The sequence below is a fragment of the Melanotaenia boesemani genome, chromosome 2 (assembly GCF_017639745.1).
Source record: "Melanotaenia boesemani isolate fMelBoe1 chromosome 2, fMelBoe1.pri, whole genome shotgun sequence".
NCBI lineage: Eukaryota > Metazoa > Chordata > Actinopteri > Atheriniformes > Melanotaeniidae > Melanotaenia > Melanotaenia boesemani.
The window spans coordinates 7,498,971-7,523,960 of NC_055683.1; the positions used below are offsets into that span (position 1 = coordinate 7,498,971).

At 41.1% G+C, this 24,990-nt stretch overlaps 1 protein-coding gene and 1 long non-coding RNA gene across 2 annotated transcripts in view; one reads left to right on the forward strand and one right to left on the reverse strand.

Moving 5' to 3' along the window:
* Window positions 1–2,377: 2,377 nt before the first annotated feature.
* The window catches only part of LOC121648707 (NLR family CARD domain-containing protein 3-like), a gene marked incomplete at its 3' end in the record, with an annotated part of 98,602 nt that continues 75,989 nt past the window's right edge, over window positions 2,378–24,990 (reverse strand). The window contains 2 exon segments of the mRNA XM_041998988.1: window positions 2,378–2,910; window positions 3,042–3,091. Coding sequence (XP_041854922.1) covers window positions 2,378–2,910; window positions 3,042–3,091 — 583 coding nt within the window.
* LOC121655837 lies at window positions 13,114–19,286 on the forward strand. The gene is made up of 3 exons (XR_006013320.1): window positions 13,114–13,185; window positions 16,620–16,622; window positions 19,276–19,286. It is a non-coding gene; the product is annotated as an uncharacterized LOC121655837 (long non-coding RNA).

The following is a 24,990-nucleotide window of genomic DNA, read 5'->3' on the forward strand; positions in this document are numbered from 1 at the left end:
AACAGGGGGGGCACTATTTGCCCCTTTGCACAAGTGACCCCACTCTCCCTACAGAATATAAAGTGATTTTTGACCTGAGAAACGTTTAGATTTGGTCAGAACTGCAGTATTTCTTGCTATTTTTTGTCTAAACAAACTTAATATGTGACTTCCAGCATTTTCTGTGGTTGATAATCACACCAAGAAATTTCTAATCATAAACCCTTTCACTTATTACATCCTCTATTTTCACTTGTCTCCCAGCATCTGTACCACAGCTTCCAAACAACATCATCTTTGTTTTATTTCAATTCACTGCTAATTTATTTCTATCAAACCATCTTTTTACTTCCTTCATTTCCTGTGGGATTGTTCCAGAACCTGCTGCAAGTCTTCTCCAGGACATAAAACACTGCTTTCATCTGCAAACAGGATTAGTTTCATGTATCTGAGACTTTCCACATATCATTTATGTAGAGAATAAAGAGCTTTGGCCCCAACACGGACCCCTGGGGGTCTCCACAAACAAGGTCCAAACAATGTGATTGTGTTCACCAATCATCACATACTGCTGCCTTTTAGTTAAACAGCTCTGATTCCATGTCAGCACAAGCCCTCGTATCCCACACCGCTCCAATTTATTCATCAAACACCATGATCAATAGTGTGGAAGGCTTTCTGAGGTCAATAAATAACCTGCTGCAGAGAGTTTCTGATCTATACAGTTAGTAATTTCCTCTATTAAATGTGTCATCACCAGAGATGCTGATCTGTTGCTTCTAAATCCGAACTGACAGTCTGATCACATTTTAGTTTGTCAATAAATTTATCCAGTCTTTTTATAAAGAACTTTTCCAGGATTTTAGAAAACTGTGAAAGCCATGAAACGGGCTGTAGTTTGTAAACTGGTGTTTGTCTCCTGAACGACGGTAAAACTTTTTCTATTTTCATTTTACTGAAAAAGTAAGGAAAAGTTCCTGTATGAAAGGATAAACTGCAGATGTGTGTTAACGGTTTAGAAATTCCCAGAATAACCTTTGTGAGTATTACCATGTCACTTTCATTCCAGTCTGCTGGTGTCTTATTTCTGCATTTACTTACTATATTTATTATCTCATTTCCATGGACTTTACATGTAAACATGGAGCTGACGTTTCCTGCTATTGTTTCTTCATCATCATCTTCAGGCACCACTTTCATTCATTTCTCTGCAGCTTTGGTCCAACAAAGAACTCATTAAAGCTGCTGCTTGTGTTTATGTTGCTCGTTTTTTTTTTTTTTTTTTTACCATTTTCAGTAAAATAATCAGAAAATGATGTTTCCTTAGACCCATAGTTAATAAAACCATATAATATTTTTCTAATCTCTTTTACTTTGCTTCTATTTTCCTCTGATATTTTACAATAATAATTGTTCTAGCATGTTCTCATTATGGTGCTTCATTTATTTTTATTCTTCTTATATTTTACTTCTGCTTCCATTGTTCTACATTTGATAAAGTTAGAACAGCTTTATATTTGTTCTTTATTATAAAAACTAAACAATCTGGTTTATTTATCTTATTCTTCATCAGCATCATCATCATAAAGAAAAAGACTGAAGATGAGTGAAACAGACTTTTTAAATAATTTATTAAACGAAACAACAATAATGAAACATGATGGAAAACATTAAAACTTCTAAAATAAAATTCCAATGAGTTACTAGAATAAAATAAAATAAAAACAAAGACTAAAAAATACAATGAAATTTGAGATAAAATATCAAAACCACATCAATTAAAATAAGAGAAATTCCATTATATTTATTTTTCATTAAACAAATATTTTCACACAAAAAGTTTAAAATAATCTGATTGAAAATAAAGATAAAATTTATACGTGAAAGTTTTAATGAAAATTCTTTAAATTCTACATTTCAAGTAGAAAGTCAAACATTTGTGGTGAAAAATGAAGCAAAACATGAAATTTGTGACGTGAAAATGAATCTTTAATTCAACATGTGAAAATGTGAGAAAGTCCAAATAAAGACAGAATGAAGCAAACAAACTAAGAGTGAAACACTGGGAGGATTTTCATTTCCAGCATCATGAAGTGGAACTAACTGCAGCTGACATGAAGTGAACACAACATCCTGATATTCAGTGTGAAGCTTTGACTGGAAACATGTGGATCCTGGAAGAAGCACAGCTTCCATCTTTAAAGGACTGGAAGAGGAAGAAGTTTCCAAGGAATCATTTAGAAGAGTTTCACACACAAACTGATTGAATCCATGAATCTGAAAAGATGTTTCTGAGTGAAAGAGACAGACATGTACAGACTGAACTATCTGTTCACCAGTCAGAGTTTCTCTGCTACCATCACACTCTTTACACTCAACACAGAGACACACACGAACCAGACCAGGACCAGAATCCAAATCCAGCATAGAGAGGATGAGTGAATGTGGTGATGAAGGTGTGGAGGTGGATCAGTGAGTCAGAGGAGACTCTGTAGAAGGACAGAGAGCCAGCAGGACAGTCCACATACACTGCTACTCTGTTAGAGACAGAGGAGGAGGAGGAGGAGGAGGAGGAGGAGGAGGAGGAGGAGGAGATGCGTGTTTCTATGTTATTGTGTAAGACAGAGTAACCTGCATCATCAGAGCATCTCAGACTCCAGGACTGCTCATTAAATCCAAACCAACAGTCTCTGTCTCCTCTCCTTCTGATTTCTCTGTAACTCACTGATATAAAAACGTCTCCTCTCCACTCGACCTCCCAGTAGCAGCGACCAGTCAGAACATTTTCACACAGCAGCTGAGGCCAGAAAAATCTGTCTGGATGATCAGGATATGACTGAAGCTCCTTCACAAGTGTCACCTTCCTGTTGTTGTCAGACAGTTTGAGGTTTCTGCTCACTGTGTCCATGTGGATGGTGAGTGGACAGGAATCTGATGGAGAGAACAAACACAATCCAGCTGCAGTTATTGATCTATTGACCCTTTGGTGCTGACTGATGAATGAGTGATGGGACAGTGTGAAGATGGTTGAATGTGATGAATCCAATGAAAAACACACTTACACTTCCTCAGACCTCCTGGTCTCAACCATGGTTCTCCAGCAGGCACCACCCTGAAAGGAGGAGGGGGTCAGAGCATGCTAACATGGACATTACATGGCTCTCATACACACTTTGTTCTACACTGAGAAAGGAACAGTCCAACATCTGGACACGTCCACCTGATTGGAGCATCTCCAGACTAGAAGGAGCAGAATCAGGAAGCTGATTGGTCCACACCCACACCAACAAAACTGCTTTGTGGAAGTCCCAGTTTCTTCTTTCAACCATCTTCTCCTTTTCATCTCTTCACAGATGAAGAACTCTGCAGAAACTCCTGATCTAACCAAGAGCTGCATCTTCTCTCTGCCCTGAAGTCTTATTGATCAGCTTCTGACAATAATCTCCTCTGCAGAGCAGATTGGCTCAGATTCTTTGTTGTGACTCAGCTGGGAAATGTTAAAGTGGTTCTTTTCCTGCACATGAAGCTAAATGACTGTCAGAGACTCTGTTTGAGGCCATGATGTGTGTGTTTGGAGCTGTGACGGCTTGTTTCCTACTGACCGCTAACAGCTGCTTCATCATCACACTGAGGATTTGTTCCCTCACATTATTCCTGCAGATCCTGCTGCTGTGTGGACACAAACACATTTCTTTCTAAAGCAGGAACAAATCAGAGGGATCAGCAGCATCAACTCACCACACTTCTTCCACATCTGATCCAGTCTGCTGATTCATTTCCAGTTTGAAGTGCAGCCACATCACCAGCTTCTACTGACTCCAACATCTACACTGTTATTGAAGCTGATTGATCATCTGATGGATGATTGAATTAGTAATTACTGAATCAGCAGCATGGGATCATCAAAGCTCTAAAGTCCTGAGTGAAGAGGAGAGGTTAGACTGCCTCTGGTGGTCAGACATGGAGCTGCAGCTGCTGAAATACAGGATGTGACAGGATTCAGGAAAGTCTGTCTCATCTTTCCTCAACATCAGCTGTGAACATACTGAGTCCTTTCACGTTAACCAGGAAACCTGATGTAACATCATCATCTTCATCACAACACACACACACTGGCATCTCCATCACCTCCTCCAGCCGTTATCACATGACTGAAGCAGCATTATCAGTGGTTATCAGTCCATTCCTACGGGACAGTAGGGCTCTACTCCGCCTCCTAGTGGCTCCAGTAGGTCCTTATCATCTATTTACACCACTGATCAGCAGCACTGATACAGGAAGACTCCTGATCCAGTCCCACAGGAATCCAGTCCACCGGCAGGTCTGAAATCTTTAGCATGACGCTGCATTTTCTGGTAAAACAACCTACATTTAAGTCATGTGACTGCTGAGTGAATACTGAGTGTAAAGTGACAAAGTCTGGACAGAACTCCAGTGACTCTCTCAGTCATTTTCATTCATGTCCTCATTATGAGTCCAGATCATCAAACACTAAGCCAGACTTCAGGAGCATGAAGAAGTAAAGAACTTGTGTTTTCCTGTCTAACTCCTCTTTTCAGATCAGATCAGGGGGAGGGGCTCCACTGACTGTCTCCATCATTGTGATCAGCTGTGTGCAGCTAATTGAAGGAAACTGATAAAAACTGCAACGACACTCATGTGTGACGTTGCACGGAGCACCGGCACCAACAGAAGACGACATGAATGAAAGAATCTAGAGGGAACGAGTCTTCAGGGACCAGAATACTTCCTGCTCTATATGTGTCTCATCTAAATTCATGTTGTGGGTCTGTTGCTGTGATTCAGCATCAGGAGCCTCCAGTAAGTGGGAGAATCACTGAGCATCATCATTCATGGGAAGCTTTTCATCCATCATGTGTTTAAATGTGTCTATACAGAGGTAGGAATACAGGTCTGATCAACACGTGCACATTTCCACATGGACTGATTTCTAAAGAGAACTTTACAAGAACATGACTGTTCACACGCTTTTATAAATATCTGTGCTAAGCTAAGCTAAGCTAACATTTCCTGGAGCATCTCTGTGTCTGATCCAGGGTCAGAGGACAGAAAAGATGTTTCTATGACAGAATGTCCCTTTAACCTGCAGAGATGTTTCCAGACTGAAAAAACTCTGAGCAACAGACAGTTATCACTGTTGTTCCTGCAGCTGTTCTCCTTGGAGACTCTCCTACTCACATATCTGCTGTGAGCAAAGGAAAAAGGCTCCTACATGTGTGATGGTTCATATAACACTCATATCCAGCATGAAGCAGGACTGAGTGAAGGACAGAGAAAATGTCTGCAGATCTTCCTCCTCTATCAGACATTGTGTGGCTGCAGCAGCCTCTCCATACCTGAGTCTGTGTGGATCCTTCAGTGCAGCCATCAGCAGCTTCACTCCTGAGTCTCCTGGATGGTTGTATCTCAGGTCCAGCTCTCTCAGATGGGAGGGGTTGGAGGTCAGAGCTGAGGCCAGAGAAGCACAGCCTTCCTCTGTGATCAGACATCCTGACAGGCTGCAGAAAACAACACGTATGATAGAAACTCTGAGAGAACTGCTGTGAAACTAAAGCTGAACGTCATCAGATGTTCAGAGAAACTGGACCTGTCTCACATTATTGGCTTTGTGTCTTCACTGTTTTTATGCTTTATTCAAACCTGACAAACAATAAACAGACAGTGAAAGTAAATCCAGTCCAGTTTGTACAAGATGCACATGAAGAAAGAAACGGAAGGAAGAGGAAAAATAAAGTAGAAAATAAAATATAGAAAGTAAACAAATAGAAATAGAAATGAAAGAAAAACTGGTGTGACAGACTTCATAATATTCTATATATAATAATAGTATTTGTGAGAGTTTATTGGCTGAAAAGCTGTGAATGAATATTAATTATTGATCTGCATTTCTGATTAGAAATCAGTTTTAGAGACTTAAAGTAAAAATCAGCTTCAATCAGAAACAGCTTAAATGCTGCTGTTGGATTGTGAAATGTACTTTTATGGATGTGGAATTTTCCTCCTAAAATATAAAGATGGACAAAAGTGCATCATTTTTTTCTCTGGTTCAAACCAAGTAACGATGTTCTTCCTTCTATGTTCATTTCATGAGTTGTTCTGCACAGAACATCGTTCTCACCTTCTTTCCAACATGCTTTACTGTCTGGAAGCAGAAAACAAGCTGCTTTTAATAAAGCTTTATTGCTTTACAACATGTCTACAAACGTTCTACAAAGTGTTCTATGTGTTAAGGCGGCTCTTGAACTCAGAGGAATAACATAAAGGAGAACAGAAAGGGGAATAAGAACAAACAGCAGGTGGGTCTCAGCCTAGTAACATGAACAAGTCCATCCAGGAAAGAAGTCTTTGGCTTCTTTTCATTTTCTACAAAGACATTCTGAGAAGATTTTCACTTCATTCTTCCAACCATTAAAGTGGGTTTAGTTCTGGCAGATTTACATCTATCAATAAAATGTTTGGCCAGCAGATCAAGTTATTCCCAAGAAATTCCAACTTCTTCTCCTTTAATGTTCTAGCAGTGACTCAGCACATATTCAGAGGGGTGCTGGGATATTTTCTGAGTGAAGCCACTTTGAAAGACGTCCGAGATTCATACGCTTGTTTGCAGTAGAAAAATAAGTTCTGTTGTTTCCGTTTCTGTCTCACAGAATCCACATGAGTTGTTCTCCAAGTTAAATTTCTCATGTAGGAAGTTGTGTGATGGGAATATTCCATTTAGGATTTTAAAGACACTTTTTTAGTTGTAGGTAGAAGTGGATGAGACAAATATCTTTTCCTTCTTTTCCTGATGTTTCTGTATCATCGTCCTTAAGAACGTCCTTTCTTTTTAAGTGGAAAGGGTAATAGTGGCTGTTAAGCCGTTTCCAATGAATCTGTTATTGAAGTCAAACTGTTCAAGTGTCGCCGCTGATCCAGAGCGGCTTCAGTTCTACTGGAATATCAGAACACTCCCTGGTTTGTTGGATCATTCTTCTCACAGTAATGGGAACTGCTTTTAACTTTATTATACTCTTGAATTGTGCAGTGAAATTTCAGTTAATTACAGGAATCTGGATCATTTAATAGTTCACCTGTATCGTCCATTAGGTGGGTGATAGACCAGATTCCCTTTCCATCCGAGTTCTTAAGAACATTGATTTTCTATTCCATAGGATGCATCGGTTGTTCCAAAGGGGTGTATTGTGTGGTGTAACATGATGGCAGAAAAATAGCTTCCAGTAGAGGAGAACTTGCTGGTGGAAATCTGATCATTTGCAGGTAGTTTGCGTACATCATCGTCACATCGTAGTACAAAGTCAGTACCTCCCATTTTTTGGAAAACTGCCCTGGGAATGCAGAACCAGAAGGAATCTCTGTGTAAAGGAATTTAAGCATTTAAGTTTTAAAGCTCCTTTCATTACAGCAAAGTCTATGGCGTGTACACCAGAGGCGTTTCTAGCCCATTGTGGGGGCTGAAGCCCCTGTAGTAAAGACTGGGTTGTGGGTGTGTAGGACTGAGCCTCTGTGACGGTGGGAGGGAAGTGACGTAGTAGAGTTGGGGTTCGTTCCGGTTTTAGCCACGAGTGAAGCAGACGAGTTCTGCTGTAGAAGTTCTCCTCTGCCTATGTGAGACGTCCTACAGAGGTTTATGTCAGCAGGTTCATTATCCTGAGTGTTAAGTCGATGAGGAAAGTGAGGATTTCCTGTTGGCTCAGTTCTATCTGATACGAGCGAAGTTAAGCTCAGACATTTACCCGTAACAGGGCGGAGTCTCTGTTAGGTGGATGTATGGGTGTTAGTCAGCAGACACTTCCATAAGTCTGCCTAGATATCCGTGTTCTTCCACGGTGCAGGTGAGGGTTTCATTAGGAGGAAAGGAGACACGGTGCCATGTTCATGACGGGAGAGCGTGAGCGGCACATGCTGCCGTGGACGTATACCCACGCTGGCCACCAGGTGGCGCCAACGCTCCATCTGGATTAGTCCAGCCAGCGAGACGCTCCTTAATAGTAATGCTGACATTATGTGGGGACCAGTTAGCTGCTTGGGGTTCTTCAGGCAGGGGGATGTTTATCCTCAGACCTGCTGGTTTATATGTTACTGTTTAGTGCAGGTCTGCTTGAGGGTATTGTGTGTATCATGCTTGTGTAACACAGCCTGTAATATTGAGTCCAGTTACTGACTGATGTCTGCTTGTTGTTGCAGGACTGGTATGACACTGCTGAGCTGAACTACTGTAAATAAACGGAGCTGGACCCACAGTTCAAGATAAAGATACTCCATCCGCCTCCTCCCTGTATTCTGACCCATACACCATCTTGTTTACCGTAAAGCACCTAAACCAACTGGTTTGCTCATCTATCTACATAACAACCCCTAAACTGAATCCCAGCACCCCTAACATTTCTAGTTCTTTTTTAACAAACTAGAAATGTGTAAAAACCATACTGTGCTTGGTTGAAAAATATTATTTTAACAAGAAAAATATTATTCTTGTTTTCTCTAAAATGGTGTGATCCCGCCTGCCTTCCCCACCTCGGGCTCTGAGCTCTCCGCACAGAGCAAAGCTGCCTTCTTGTACTGAATTAAAGTACGTTACATTATACATCTGTTTTTATTGGTGTTTACACTGATACCGTTCACGTCTGGCAACACGAAACCGATTATACTAGAAATCATCATTTAAAATATGAAATGCAGTAATGAAGACGCTAAAACAGGGATGCAGAAAACATTTTATTTAAAATTTTTATTAAAACATTTCTCTCTTGCCGCCTCCTCTTCTCCACAGCAGCGTCCTAGCCCACAGGTGGTGAATACCTCAGTGCCACTGCTGGCTCGGTAGTTTGATGCCACAGTGACCTACGCTGAACACAGAATGGCAGGTTATATAAAAGCAAACATTATTATGTACTTTATGGGTACTTTGCAGACGTTTATTTAAAGTGATGTACAATCAGCTACGGCTTCGTCAGCGTTACCATGGAAACGGAACGGTTCTCTAACCAGCGGTGTTTCCTAATCAGTTTTCAGATCAAGGACCATTTCGTTTACGCCAGAGACCCCGCAGTGCTTAATCTGGAGGTTCAACAATCATGAATAAACATGCGGAACCTATAGCATTAATAATTTTTAGCACTTATAGCCCATCTACATCCGCGAAATCGGCTATAAAACTGCCAACATTTATGTTGCTAACTCTACTGCAGCCTTCAACAAATGATCAGATCCATAACTGTCATCAGGGATAGAAGAGATAAGAAGCTGCAGTTTATATTAGAATTTTGATCAAATATCTTCATACTTACAACAGTAGAAAATAGCCTCCGCCTGCATCGGTACCGCTGAGTTGGTGGCTGCCAGCTCTGAAAAACTGGTTGAAAGTCCCTCTCCTTCCGCTACGTCAGCAACATGGTGTCCGTTTAGTGCGTGTAGTGTCCATCGTTTCGCATTAGATTTTTGGCCGAGTTTAGGGCAGCATCTGGGTACTTTCAGTGCACTGAGTTTTTACTGAATTTCTGTGTCAGCGCACTAAACACTTAAATGTAGTGTTCGAAGTATAGAAGTGCGCGGTTTGGGACACACCCTTTATGTTGGTAGGTAGGAGTTAGCCAACATTTTTCTAGCTAAGAAACGTTAGCAGTGGTCGGTACCACTGTCCTCTGTTTGAACTGGAATGAGAGAAGCTGCTGTTATGTATGTGCATGTGTTCATATTAAAGCCAAGATGCTACTGACCAGCTAACTGACTGGATGCACATTAACATTATAACCCTGGTTTTGTGTGTGTGTCTGTGTGTGTGTGTGCGCATGTACAGACAGACAGACTCATCATGGACATAAAATGTTGTTTTTGTAAAACAGAGCCAGGTTCAGGTAAGAGTGTGAGATCAAATGGTGTGTCTATCAGGAATAAGTAATAAGTTGTTGTAAGTGTATCAGTGTTTTTATCTCATATTAGATATAAAACACATCATTCACATGTACATCCATACTGTTTGTGTATGTTGAGGAGTTGCTGTATCAAAGTTACAACTAGAAAAAGCTATTATTAGCACAACAGCACGTGTGAATGCTTTCATGCTGAATGATTGGACTGAAATGCTGAAAGATGGTTGAAGATGGTTAAAAATGGTTGTTGAAGAAGTATTTATGAAGCTGAAGTGACAAGTTGAAGAATTTAAAGCCCAAACTGGAGTTTAAAGGTGCTGAAAGGGTGAAAGGTTTAACTGAATTGTGTTTAAGATTGCTGAAGATGGCTGAAAAGGGCTGAAATATGGTTGCTGCAGAAGTACAGTGAGACTAAAAAGTATTTGATCCCTTGCTGATTTTGTTGGTTTGCCTACTAATAAAGACATGATCATTCCATACTTTTAATGGTAGATGTATTCTAACATGGAGAGACAGAATATCAAAACGAAAATCCGGAAAATAACTTTAAAGAATATATATTAATTGATTTGTATTTCATTGAGGGAAATGAGTATTTGATCCCTCTAGCCAAAAGCACTTAATACTTGGTGGCAAAGCCTTTGTTTGCAAGCACAGCGGACAGATGTTTGTTGTAGTTAACCACAAGGTTAGCACACATATCAGGGGGAATTTTGGCCCACTCTTCTTTGCAGATCCTCTCTAAATCATTAAGGTTGGTGGGCTGTCGCTTGGCAACTCGGACCTTCAGCTCCCTCCATAGATTTTCGATTGGATTGAGGTCCGGAGACTGGCTGGGCCACTCCATGACCTTAATGTGGTTCTTCTTGAGCCACTCCTTTGTTGCCTTTGCTGTATGCTTCGGGTCGTTGTCATGTTGGAAGGCCATGGATGTATTATAGAACTGGATAACGGACTGGATAATGGCGGCACGCCGATTTTTCCCAGTGGCCACTCGTGGTACTGCAACAAAAAATCCCATGGGGCCCAAAAAGCATTTTTCCCATAGGCCACAATGGTAAAAGACACGGCTGTAAAACTGTTGACAGGACGTCTTCAGCTTTAAACACAGCTAATTACTAATCTTTCTATTCAATATTTTTAATTCATGGACATTTAATCCGTCAATTATTTTTCAAAAGGCCATAAAAGCCACAGAAAAGTCTCTATTTCTCCGGTGACGTCACGGCTGTGCACATGCACTGCCGAAGCGCGGTCATGCTGTGTCGGGAGCGAGGAGGACGGCTGTTGACTTCAATATGATGGGAAAGCTGTTCGTAAAAGTTAAGTTAAAGTTAAGTTTCTTTTTTCTGATATCGAGTAACTTAATACATTTGTATTCTTAATGTTTGATATTACATGCATGATAGTTCCTGTTTTTAAACGTATTGTGACCTAAATCCTAATTAGCTCTAGGTTGTAGTTACGACGGCAGAAAAATAACAGCTGGTAGGTAGCATGGATGTATTATAGAAGTGGAATCCGGCAAAACACAAGAAAGGAACATTTTAAGAGACGCAATTGATAATCTTGGTGTCATCCAGGGAATAGCAGAAAAATAAAGAGAATATGCATGGGTAGCACAATGAAATAATGCATTAACAAGGACTTCTAACATTTATTACAAAAGACGTGCCTGAAATTATTCATGAATAAAGGTAGGAATTGTAAGTCATCGTGAAAATTTGACACGGGATTATACAAATATACAATATAGACTGACTTATATTGGGCTATTACGAATCCCATATAGAAATTCATCAGATTAAAACAAACCATCATTTTAACAATTACTACACAACTTTTTCCACGTATATTATATCATTACTTTACATCGAGGTTCGATCGTGTGCCGTAGAAAATCATCATCTGAGTTTGTACAGCTCTCATACTGCAGATTAATGTCGTGACCGCGCGTCGCTGGATCAGGTCACTGGGCTGCGCATTGCTCGTTCACAGTGACGTGAAGCATGATGGGAGGTGACACTACTGCGCATGCTCTATGGGCCCAATATGCGGAAGTAACCCGGAAGCCTGAGAACTTTTTCGGTGTATGCGCTGGGTGAGCAACTTCCATAGAAATGAATGGGCCGCCATTTTCAGTCCGTTATCCAGTTCTATAATACATCCATGTGGAAGACCCAACCACAGCCCATTTTCAACTTCCTGGCAGAGGGGAGGAGGTTGTCCCTCAGGACTGCACGGTACATGGCTCCATCCATCTTCCCACTGATGCAGTGAAGTAGCCCTGTGCCCTTGGCAGAGAAACACCCCCAAAACATAATGCTTCCACCTCCATGCTTGACGGTGGGCACAGTGTTCCTGGGGTCATAGGCAGCATTTTTCTTCCTCCACACATGACGAGTAGAGTTTAGGCCAAATAGTTCAATTTTGGTCTCGTCTGACCACAGAACCTTCTCCCAATCACTTTGTACATCTTTGAGGTGATCATTGGCATACTTTAGGCGGGCCTCCACATGTGCCTTCTTAAGCAGGGGTACCTTTCGGGCACTGCAGGATTTTAATCCATTGCGGCGCAAAGTGTTGCCAATTGTTTTCCTGGTGACTGTGGTCCCAGCTGCCTTGAGGTCATTCACTAACTCCCGCTGTGTGGTTGCAGGCCGATTTCTCACAGCTCTCATGATCACTGCCATCCCACGAGGTGAAATCTTCTGTGGAGCACCAGACCGAGGTCTATTGATGGTCATGTTATACTTCTTAAATTTTCTCACAATTGCACCAATGATTGTTACTTTAATACCCAGCATCTTGCTAATGTTTTTATAGCCCATTCCAGATTTGTGCAGGTCAACAATCCTGTCTCTGAGGTCCTGAGAGAGTTCTTTGGTCTTACCCATGTTGGAGAGTTTGGAATCTGTCTGATTCTGTGAACAGGTGTCTTTCATACAGGTGATTAGTTATAACAGGTGTCTTCAATTCAGGTAACAAGTTGATTGGGAGTGTCTAACTGGTCTGTGAAAGCCAGAACTCCTAATGCATACTAGGGGATCAAATACTTATTTCCCTCAATGAAATACAAACCAATTAATATATATTCTTTAAAGGTATTTTCCGGATTTTCTTTTTGATATTCTGTCTCTCCATGTTAGAACACATTTACCATTAAAAGTATGGAATGATCATAACTTTATTAGTGGGCAAACCAACAGAATCAGCAAGGGATCAAATACTTTTTACTCTCACTGTATATATGAAGGTTAAGTCAATAGGTGAAAGTATTTAGAGCTCAAACTGATGTTTAAATGTACTTAAAATGGTGGAAAGTTTACCTGGAATTTGCTTAAGATAATTAAACATGGCTGAAAATGGCTGAAATCTGCTTGTTGAAGTATAAGCTGAATTAATCATGAAGCTGAAGTGAATAGTTAAAGTATTTAAAGCTGAAACTGAATATTAAATGTGCTGAACTGGTGGAATATAGAACAAATTATTGTAAAAGGCAGAAAGAGCTGAAACAGTTGAATTGGCAGCTGAAACACAGTCCATGTAACTGAGCAGCAAAGGATATGATGGGAGGACAGAGGAGGAAAGAGAGGAGGACATGTGGTCTGTTGTAATGAGAAGGACAAGGAGGAGACAGGAAAAAAGATAGAGACATACCTGGACTCATTACAAGGACAAAACCAGATGAGAAGTCCATAATCTGGATCAATAAAACTGAATGAATTAGGTCAAAGGTCAGCTGGCTCCTAACAGCTGAGAGAACTCAGTGAGTTGTCATGACGACAGCCCATAACAGGCACACAGAGAGGAGACCAGAGCTGTACTGTTCCAATCACTCTGCACACCTCCCGAACAACTCCTCTTCTTTAAGAGAAAACTATATGAGATATCAAAATCCTTTTTTCACCGTGAGCGCCAGTAAGGTCTGGGGAACGCAGGGATGTGATTTATTTTACTGTAATCCGAACAAAATTTAAATGGTGGAGAGTTAAAAACACATGAGAAATGCATTTTCCTCTTAGAATCCAGATTTAAATGGAAGTCTATGGGAGAAGAAGTAGACTTATCCTCACTTGGAGAGGCATAGCTCAAAATCAGTAAATCCCAGCTCTGTCACGCTTGGTTCTCTTCGAAGCCACTCATATTCCTCCGTTTTGATGTATAATTTATGTCTTTACGACGGAAATTGTAGGAGTTATAAGAGTTTGTTTTGAGTATCAGAACAGGCTGAAAAGTTAGAGTGGGGCTAGAGTGGAGTGAACGTTCTATAAATGATTGATTTTTAAACTGTCATATTTTAATAACGGTAAAAGATATCCATCCATTCCTCTTCTGCTGCGGCTCAGCATTTAAATCACCTTTATCAGATTTGATGGTTTAGTCACAGACTTTACCAAAAAATGCTTTGCTTTTCTTTCACAAATGTGGGAATTAAATAGTGTTAAAATATATAAAACGGTGAAATTTCTCTAGCCTGGCCGGGCAGCTGTCTGGGTGCTTAGCCCCCCTATACCTCTGATCCTAGAACCGCCCCTAAAGCTGAAATTAATGCTGTTAATCTGTTGGATTATCTTGTCAGAGATTTCTAGTGAGAATGCAGGATAAATAACCTGATAAACTTTCCATCTTAGTTAGGAGCACTCTTCCACATATAGTTGTGTCCCTTTGAAGCCATGAATTAAGAACAGATTTAATTTTTGTGGTATATTGAGATTTGATAGTAATTTGGTTTGAATACAAGTGTGAGTGTACTTGTAATGATACATGTTTTATATGTTGTTCTGGAGTTAACCAAGAGAGGGCGAACTCGCTCTCTTGTTACTGTATTATCACCCTGATTAGAGAGGAAAATAAGTTGAAGTTGTAAGCCTCATGGGTTTGTGTAATGTGTGCACCAAGCTTCAGTAAAATGTTCATTAACTTCGAGATGTTGTGCAGAGTTATTGCGGCCACTATGCAACATCTTTTTGGCGACGAGGATGGGATGAAAAAGATGAAAGAAGGGACAATACAAACTAGACTTTCTCGGTTCTTGTTTAGTTACCGGATCACACCTCATGCCACGACAGGTTTGTCACCTGCCGAGTTGATGATGTCGCGTAGACTTAGATCTGCACTGGATTTAGTGGTACAAGATGTGAAAACCAGAGTGCAACAAAAGCAACTCAAACAAAAGGAGAATCACGACACACACAGCAAACAAAGAAGTTTTGCACCTGGAGATGATGTTCTCATCCGGAATTACTCTTATGGACCAAAATGGATTCCTGGAGTTATTCAAAGCTTCACAGGCCCCCTATCCTATACAGTTAGTATTGGTAGTGGTCAAGTCATGAAGAGGCATGTGGATCAAGTTCGAGCTAGACTTCCAGATCCAGAACCAAGTAACAGGCAAGAGAACAGTTTGGTGTCGTTTCCAGACAATCGCCCCGATGCTGACGGTTTGATGCCTGCAGGGATGACAGAACAAACCAGTTCTTGTCCTGAGGAAAAATCGCAGTTACCATCTACCCTGGACATTCCGATTCAAAAAGACTCACCCGTTGAGCCAGAAGTGAGACGTTCAACCAGAGAGAGACGTTTACCTGTTCACCTTAAAGACTTTATTTGTTAATGTGTTAAGATTTAGTACCATGCTTTGTTAATAAGGCACATCCAGTTAAAATGCAAGTTTGTTTACAATTACACCTTTAGTATTAAGGTTATTTGCTAATCCGTAGTGCGGGTTGTTCGCTTAAAGGTGGGGGAGATGTGGTATATTGAGATTTGATATTAGTAATTTGGTTTGAATACAAGTGTGAGTGTACTTGTAATGATACATGTTTTATATGGTGTTCTGGAGTTAACCAAGAGAGGGCGAACTCGCTCTCTTGTTACTGTATTATCACCCTGATTAGAGAGGAAAATAAGTTGAAGTTGTAAGCCTCATGGGTTTGTGTAACGTGTGCACCGAGCTTCAGTAAAATGTTCATTAACTTCGAGGTGTTGTGCAGAGTGATTGCGGCCACTATGCAACAATTTCTTTTATATTTTGTACATGCTCTCTTTTTCTCTTGTTTCTTGTATTTTTCTGATTGTGATACCCAAATATTTTACTCCATTTTTAATTGTGATGTTACAAACTGACTAAGATGTTTGGTCATGTAGAGTAAATATCTCACATTTATCAGTATTTCATTTTACAGCTGGTGTCTTAGAAAACTGGTTCATAAATTCAAGTACAAGGGAATTTCTCTCTCAACTTCTAAAAACAATGTTGTGTCATCTGCAAATTAGCTTATCAAAATGTTTCTGTCCAAAATGTTAATACCTTCAACCCCATTGTTTGTAAGACTGATAGCCAGCAGCTCAGCAACCATTATAACCAGTGAGGGTGAGGTGTTGCATCCTTGTCTGATCCCCTCCTGACTGGAAACCTCCGACATTTACCAGGCTCCAAAGCTACACACACTACAGCTGTTGATGTCATTGTGTAGCATATCAATTAGATCAATACATTTATTTCCAAAGCCAAATTCTGTGAGCGTCTCCAAAATGAAAGGATGTTCAGCTGAATCAAAGCTTAGTTGGTGGTTTTGAGAAGCAAGATTAGTATTTGTTTCCAACAGCGCTAAAACTGTTTGGCTTTTGTGTTCCTCGTTTTTTTGACTGACAGCCTTTTTTTTTGTTATCTTTGTTTGGTGTTTGGTAATATGTAAAGCCCTTTTGGCTTCTCTTTCAGTTGTATTAGTTAAAGTTGTTAATTAGCTAGTTGTTAAAGTTAGAATGTGCTGGGCTAGGTTAGCTTTGTAATTGTAATTGTATGTAGAGTTTTATATCAGCATAGCTACTGAAACTGTTTCACTCTTCGTTAACTTAGATTAGTAGGCTAGTGTCCATCCTCTCGTTTGGTTATTTATGGCTGATTTTGAGTTAGACCATAGCGGTTATTTTGTGTTTTTGCTTTGAGCAGCTTCGCTAACCCCAACACTTTTCATTTACCACCATTTGTTTGTTCTCCATTTCCACTTGTTCCAATAAGATCTGTTTGCTTACGTCATGAACATCTGTCTGCAGTTCTCTTCTTTTGTTACACCTCTCATACCCCTGAACTGGGTCGTAACAGCATTCCTTTATTGTATGAAATATAAGGAGTCTAACGTCATTCCAAGATAATTTATAAAAGTCTGCTGTAAGACCGTCATGACCAGGGGATTTGTTGGATGCCAGTTTCATAACAACTGCGTCTATAAAACAATGAGTTACACTTTCCAGTTCAGTTTTACAAAAGGTACGTTTGTTATCAATGTCTCGAAACCTTGAGATAAATGTGTTAGATGGGTTTAAGTTATGTAGTTTCTTTAAGCGTAATTCTCTGATTCTGTTTGAGATACAGAATTTAAAAGGAAAGAGCCACGTTTTATGCAAATTTATATTCCTAAAACAAGCATCCCAACAGAATTTCCCTCTCCGTGTTATTTTACCAGCATTATAGTAACATTCTGATATTTATTTGTGCATTTTTTTACTTAAGATGTCAAAACTATTTATTTAAAGTGTGTTCTATTAGTAAATAATCTTTATCAGGTTTGGGAAATAAAGTTTTAACTAGTGCTGGGCAACTATAAAATATTTTAATCATGATTAATTGCATGACATGTTGCAATTAATTGTGATTACATTGATTGCATTGTTCCGTGCAAAATGTCTCTTTCCTTTAAAAGAAGGCCCACGGCGCAACGTCATGCCGGGGAGCGGAGCGCATCGGAGCCCCGTGTAAAGACAATGGACTGCAGCCACACCAGTGAGTCACCCCGCCTGACAGATCCCCATCCGAGGACTGAGCCGGGAACAACTACGGCTACTACGGCTGTGGGTGGTGGCATGGGCTTTTGCTGTTGGTCGGGAGACAGAGCAGGGGCTAAAGCGGGGCATGCTAACCTCGGTGGGGGAAAAGACAACACGCTACAAATGCACTCAGATGGCTCTGACTGTCACGCTGCACAAAAACAAAAGGAACATTTATTCTTTCAAACTGTCAATCACGCCCGTGTGCTCTGGGACATAAAGTGTAAACCAAAGGGAATACTAGGCGGTCAGTTCTCTCTGTGCACAAGCCCCGTGAAGTACTTCTGTTTTTCCCAGTGATCGGCAGATCAGTTTCCGGTTTACTTTCTGCTTCATCCGCATCACCATGAACTTCTCAAGATGTCTCCAAAACCTGCCAAAAATATCTATAAATGATGTACACCGCATCGTGGACGCCCACTCCCCTGCTCCCAAGAGCAAACAAGAAAAAGGCTTTCGTCTATATATATCCAGTTATGTGCACCAGTACATTCCACCGCCGCTGAGGTTGCCTCCTGCTGGCCACTGCAGGTATTTCCCATTGGAACAGTTGTACGGGACAGAATCCATGGTGCCATTGGGTAAAAATCAAAATCATTTGTTCCTTTTTGCCTTAGAAAAAACCTAATTCAGGTTAAAATTACTACTCCTTTTTTTTTACCCCACGCACAACTAATTTTTGTCTTCTCAATGTGAGGTCCCTAACAAACAAGTCCTTTCTCTGCCAAGAGTTCATCATGTCAAATAATATTGATTTTTTATTTATTACTGAGTCATGGCTCACACCTGGCTGTACTATCCCCTTAACTGAAGCCTGTCCACCTGAGTACTCTAGCCTTAATCACCCAAGATTGTCTGGTCGTGGAGGTGGAATTGCGGTGATCCATAGATCTGATTACAAATGCTCTGCCCTCCCTAATGATACGTTTTCCTCATTTGAATCCCTGGTCTTTTTTCTCTGTGGCCCACAACCTACATTCTGTGCCGTTATCTATAGGCCACCTAAAGCCACCAATGAATTCATTGAAGAATTCTCAGATTTTCTTGTGTGCACTGTTGCCAAATATGATAGGGTGATAATTGTTGGTGATTTTAACATACATGTTTGTTGTCCCAGTTCTTCAAGTTTTACCACTGATTTTTTTTGTCTTATAGATTCTTTTAACTTAGTCCAACATGTAAAAAATCCAACCCATAGCAGAGGACATACTCCTGACCTTGTCCTCTCCCTGGGAGTTGAAATTGATAATGTAAACCTCTTGGATTTCTGTGTCTCTGACCATAAGGGCGTCTCATTCAAAACTAACTTGCATTCTGCCATACAAAAGCTTACATCAAGCAGCCGTACTCGCAGTTTCAAACCCAACTCAACAAACAGTTTTAGCACCATGTTTCTGGCTGGACCGATTAGCAATGTGCAAACAAATGTGTCATCAGTAAATGAGCTCCTGGACAATTTCAATAATACATGCCAGGAAATTCTAGATACTATTGCCCCGTATAAAACAAAACCTATCAAAAGGAATTTCCTACCCTGGCTTAATCATCATACTGGGCAGTTAAAACAACAATGCAGAAAAGCAGAACGCAAATGGGAAAAAGATAAACTTGTGGTATCTTTAGAAAACCTTAGACACCATATGCTTGCCTACCAATTGGCTGTGGAAGAAGCACGCAAATTGTATTTCTCAGCGTTAATCTCAAACAGCAACAACTCTAGAATATTGTTTAAAACAATAAACTTAGTTGCTTGCCCTCCTACCCCCCCTATCGATGCTTCTGCTGTAAAATGTGAGCAGTTTCTCACTCATTTTGTTAATAAAATCGTCAACATTAGGAATAACATTCCACCTGCCCCTGGCAACTTTGATTTCCTGAACCAACCTGGGTCCTCACTGACACATTTTAAACAAATTTCTTTATCCAACTTAAAGGATCTTATTCAGCATGCAAATCCTACTACCTGCAAATTAGACATTCTGCCCACTAGATTTTTGAGGGGCATCTTCGACACCATGGGTCCCCACATCCTCTCTATTATTAACAGTTCATTGTCATCTGGTTGTGTCCCCCCTGGTCTAAAGAGTGCTGTAGTTCGACCGATTCTAAAAAAGCCCTCACTTAATTCTCTGGACCTGAACAATTTCAGACCTATATCAAATCTGCCTTTTTTAGCCAAACTTTTAGAAAAGACTGTTGCCACCCAGCTGACCAAGCACATGAATAACAACAACATGTTTGAAAAGTTTCAATCTGGCTTTCGCTCACACCACTGTACCGAAACTGCCCTTATAAAAGTCACCAATGACCCGCTCTTAGCCGCTGATACTGGTCTATGTTCAATTTTAATTTTACTTGATTTAAGTTCAGCATTTGATACAGTTGACCACAACACTCTGTTAAAGCGTCTCAGAAATTTTATTGGCATTACTGACTCTGCATTATCTTGGTTTTCCTCTTACCTTTCATCCCGGTCATTCTCTGTAGTAGTTGGAGAGTTTTCATCTTCCTCGGCCCCCCTGTCATACGGTGTTCCACAAGGTTCCATCCTTGGGCCTGTTTTATTTTCCATTTACATGCTTCCCATAGGTCAAATCATTCAAAACCACAATATAAATTCCCACCTATAAGCAGACGACACACAACTATATATCCCGCAGGCTATGAACGACCCTGAATCATACACTCGCATTTATATCTGTCTTTCCGACATAAAGGTCTGGATGTCCCAAAAGTTTTTAGAACTCAATGAATAAAAAACAGAAATAATTCTATTCGGTCCATCTCAAGTCACTCAAAATCTCACTTCTCTTGGTAGTTTATCCAATCTGGTAAAACCATCTGCCCGTAACCTGGGGGTTATTTTAGATTCGCAATTTAATTTTAGCCCTCAGGTTACAAAGGTTGTTCAATATTGTTTTTTTATCAGATTCGTAATTTTATTTCCTAGTCTGACCTGGAAAAGGTGATACACGCACTAGTTTCCACCCGGTTGGACTATTGTAATGCACTATACGCAAGTTTAGGTCTGAAGTTGCTCAGTCGTCTCCAGCTGGTCCAAAACTCTGCAGCAAGACTTTTAACAGGCACTAAAAACCATGAACACATCACCCCTGTCTTAGCTTCCCTACACTGGTTACCGGTCAATTTTAGAATTGATTTTAAAATCTTATTAATTACTTTTAAAGCCCTCCATGGTGTAACCCCCACCTATATTTGTGACATGCTCTCCCCCTATGTCCCGGGTCGGTGCCTGCGCTCCTCAGGTCAGAGCCTCCTGACTGTGCCCCCCTCCCGTCTCCTCACTAGAGGAGACCGGGCCTTCTCAGTCAGAGCTCCTAAACTGTGGAACTCTCTGCCTGAGGAGCTCAGGGCAGCCAACACTGTAAGCACTTTTAAAGCTAAATTAAAAACTTACCTTTATAGAATGGCTTTCTTATTGTGAATTTGTTTTTATTAATTAATTTTATTGTCTCTTTTGAATTCATGTTTTATTGTTTTACCTTTGTGTATGTGTTCTTAAATGCTGTGAAGCACTTTGTAACTTTGTTTCGAAAAGTGCTATACAAATAAAGTTATTATTATTATTATATTATGTGGTGATGTTAGCCGGTCAGCTAACGTTGGCGACCTGCTAATCAAAGCTTTACGTTTGTTTCGTATGTTTAATTGCTGTTAAAACTGTGTTACTTTTGCGTCTCTCTCAGTCTCAGACAAAGATCAGGGCACAGGTGAAGTTGTCATCAGGGCGCTGTGTTACAGGTCCATGAAGAAAGCTGAGAAGCCTCACAGTTTGAGTGTATGGTGAAGCTAGAATAGATAAGACAGCAGCCGTTGCTTGAGAAACCCAGTGTTCCCAATGTTCTTGGGGACTGGGCAAGGTCATACATTTTAATGTAACTCTTTAATGTGCTCACAATGAAAAGAGGGGTTTAAATAACAGGCTAGTTTACCTTGCTGGTCCCCACTGGCTTACTGCATGCGTTCATGTTGAACTTATAATGTTATAATGATTTTATAACCCAGAGTTCCTAATGTTCCTGGGGGTTCAGCTAAGGTTATTCATGTTTAATGTAACTTTTAGTAGATAGAATGAAAACAGTCGTTACTTACTGCAGGTGAGTTTACTTAGCTGATCCCCACTCGGTTATTGCTTACTGATTCTCATCAGTTTTATATGCATCTTATTGTGCCTCTCACTTGTTATTAGCTGTGTTTTACCTTGTTACAACCCAGGGTCAGGGGTATGAGGAAGGGCGTAACAAAAGAAACGTTGGCCAGGTATTAAAAGGAAAGCAGGTACGTTTATTGTTGAAAGCGGAACAGGAAGCACAAAGTCTGCTGGTGGCAATTAACAAATGCTGGGATTAACGAAGCTGCCCAAACAAATAAACCAAGCAAAACCACTCTAAACTCAAAACCAGCCAGCCAAAACCGAAATCAAAGATACTACAGGTGAAAATAAAACTGGCTTGCTACGTTAATAACCGTGAGGAGGCAGCTCCAATAAACTAAAAAGGAAACACACGTACCACGAGTATCTAGCCCAGCATATACTAGTTTTACGTTGCCTAACTGAAACTCTTTAATCAAAACAAGGTATACCAATAACAGAAAGCGAAGCCAAAAGGGCTTGAGGTCTTTATACAAGTCTACAGGTACTACACCAAACAAAATTCAGACGCTAGCAAATCAACCAGTACAAAACAAACACAAGCTCACAGCCTGATCTACTCAATACTAGCCACCAAAACAAAGACACAGATTCTCTGGGACACTGACACCAATTCCGAAGGCCGGGAGCAGACTGCCTGTGTCAACAGTTGCTCCCTGACTGACGTGGGACTCCCGGCTTTATTTCCTGGAGGGCATTCTCCGGAGCTGGGATTGGTCCAACCGCTTCCAATAGGAACGGGGAAAGCGGCGGTGTGTCCCGTCCAACCAATCCCATGCAGGAACCAAGAGGGTTACACTCAGGATTGGAGTCAGGTGGTGACAATCAGCTGACGTAACACTCCCCCCCTAAAGTTTCAATAGTAGAATATTTTATCTGATGTCGGTTAAACTTTCTGGAGAAATAACAAATAGGATGATCAACTCCCTCAGCATCCTCTTGCAACAGGACAGCACCTGCCCCCACAGCACTAGCATCCACCTCTAATTTGAAGGGTCTGCTTAAATCAGGCGCAGCCAGAACCGGAGCGTGACATAACAGGGACTTGGCAGACTCAAAAGCCGTTTGGCACTCACTAGTCCAGGCAAAGTCTCTCTTAGGGCTGATGAGGTCAGTAAGTGGACGAACAACAGAGGAAAAATTTCTGCAGAACATCCTGTAGTAACCGACCATCCCGAGAAAACGGCGGAGTTCACGCCGAGTGACTAGGGCAGGGTAGTTCTGGATGGCGTTTACCTTTGAGTCGACCGGTCTGACTTTACCTCCACCGATTTGTCGACCCAAATATGTTACAGTGGCCTGTGCGAAGGCGCACTTAGCCAGATTAAGGGTGAGCGAGGCCTTGGCCAAACGAGAGAATACCTCTCTTAAAGTTTGTACGTGTTCAAACCACGTATCTGAGAACACCACGAGGTCATCTAAATACACTGAACACTTTGGAAGACCAACTAGAGTAGTGTTCATTAACCTTTGGAAGGTGGCGGGGGCATTACACATCCCAAAAGCCATTACAGTATACTGGAGGAAGGCGTCAGGGGTAACAAAAGCTGAAATGTCAGAAGCACGTTCTGTTAATGGTACTTGCCAGTAACCCTTTAATAGATCCAGCTTAGTCACGTACCGAGCGCCACCTATGTTGTTGACGCAGTCATCGATCCTGGGAAGAGGAAAAGAATTCATTACCGTAACAGAGTTTACTTTGCTGTAATCGGTGATAAATCTGGGAGACCCATCAGGTTTAGTCTCCACGAGGCAGGGTGAACTCCACGGGCTGCAACTGGGCTTAGCTAACCCATACTGCATCAAATACTCAGTTTCTTGTTTCATCAATTGTCTCTTAACAGGAGAGGCGCGATATGGATGCTGCTTTATCGCTTTACAGTCGCGTACATCTATATCATGTGTCAATACGGTGGTTTGCGAGGGGACATCTCCGAACAAACACGAATACTCATTAATTAGGGACAGTGAATCATCTTTTTGTTCAGATGATAAATGATCAAGTGTGTTCGATAACTCCTTTAGCATCTCGGAGTTGGAAAGCCGTGCCGCTAAGCAAGCTCTGTTAGCAGATTTGAGACCATCTTCGTCATCCTTACTATCTGAAGCGTCGAGTGCGGGTACCAGTGCAGCAGAAATGTGGGGTTCTGGTGCAGGGTCGCGAGAGTGATACAGCTTAATCATGTTAACATGACAAAGACGGGTTTTGCGGCGCCTGTTTGGGGTGCTAAGGACGTAATTGTGTTCTCCTTTTCGAGCCAAGACATCAAATGGTCCTTCATACTTTGTGGACAGGGCAGCTCCCACCGTGGGTAATAGTATGAGGACTTGGTCTCCAATTTGGAACTCTCTTTTTACTGCAGAACGGTCATAACGGGTCTTCATTTTGTTTTGGGTGACGGCAAGGAATTTCCGGGCTAGGTCGTTTGCGTGCTGTAACCTTGATTGAAAATGTTTAACATATTCTTTAATATTCCGATTTTTCGATTCAGCGGGCAACAGGAATCTTTCTTTCAGAGCGCGGAGAGGACCCCGCGGCGTATGTCCGAATACGAGCTCCGCCGGGCTGAATCCTAATGATTCTTGTGTGGCTTCGCGAGCAGCAAACAGAACAAACGGCAAACCCTCGTCCCATGACGTCTTATTCACTAAACAATACTTACGTAGCATCGACTTTAGGGTCTGATGCCACCTTTCTAGAGCGCCTTGACTCTGTGGATGATAAGCGCTCGAAGTGACATGTTTGACATTTAACGACCGAAAAACATTTTGAAACTAACGGGACTGAAAATTCGTACCCTGATCAGTCTGGATAACCTTTGGTAACCCAAACACAGAAAAAAATTGGGCTAGCGCTTTGATCACAACTTTAGCGGAGATTTTTCGGAGGGGGACAGCCTCAGGAAATCGAGTGCTTGCACACATAATGGTCAGAATAAACTGATGTCCATTTTTAGTTCGGGGCAGGGGACCAACGCAATCTATAATTACCTTATCAAACGGCTGATCAACCACCGGTATTGGGGATAACGGTGCTGGAGGTATAACTTGGTTTGGTTTTCCTGCAACTTGACATACGTGACAGCTACGACAGAAACGGGACACATCTTGGGTCAT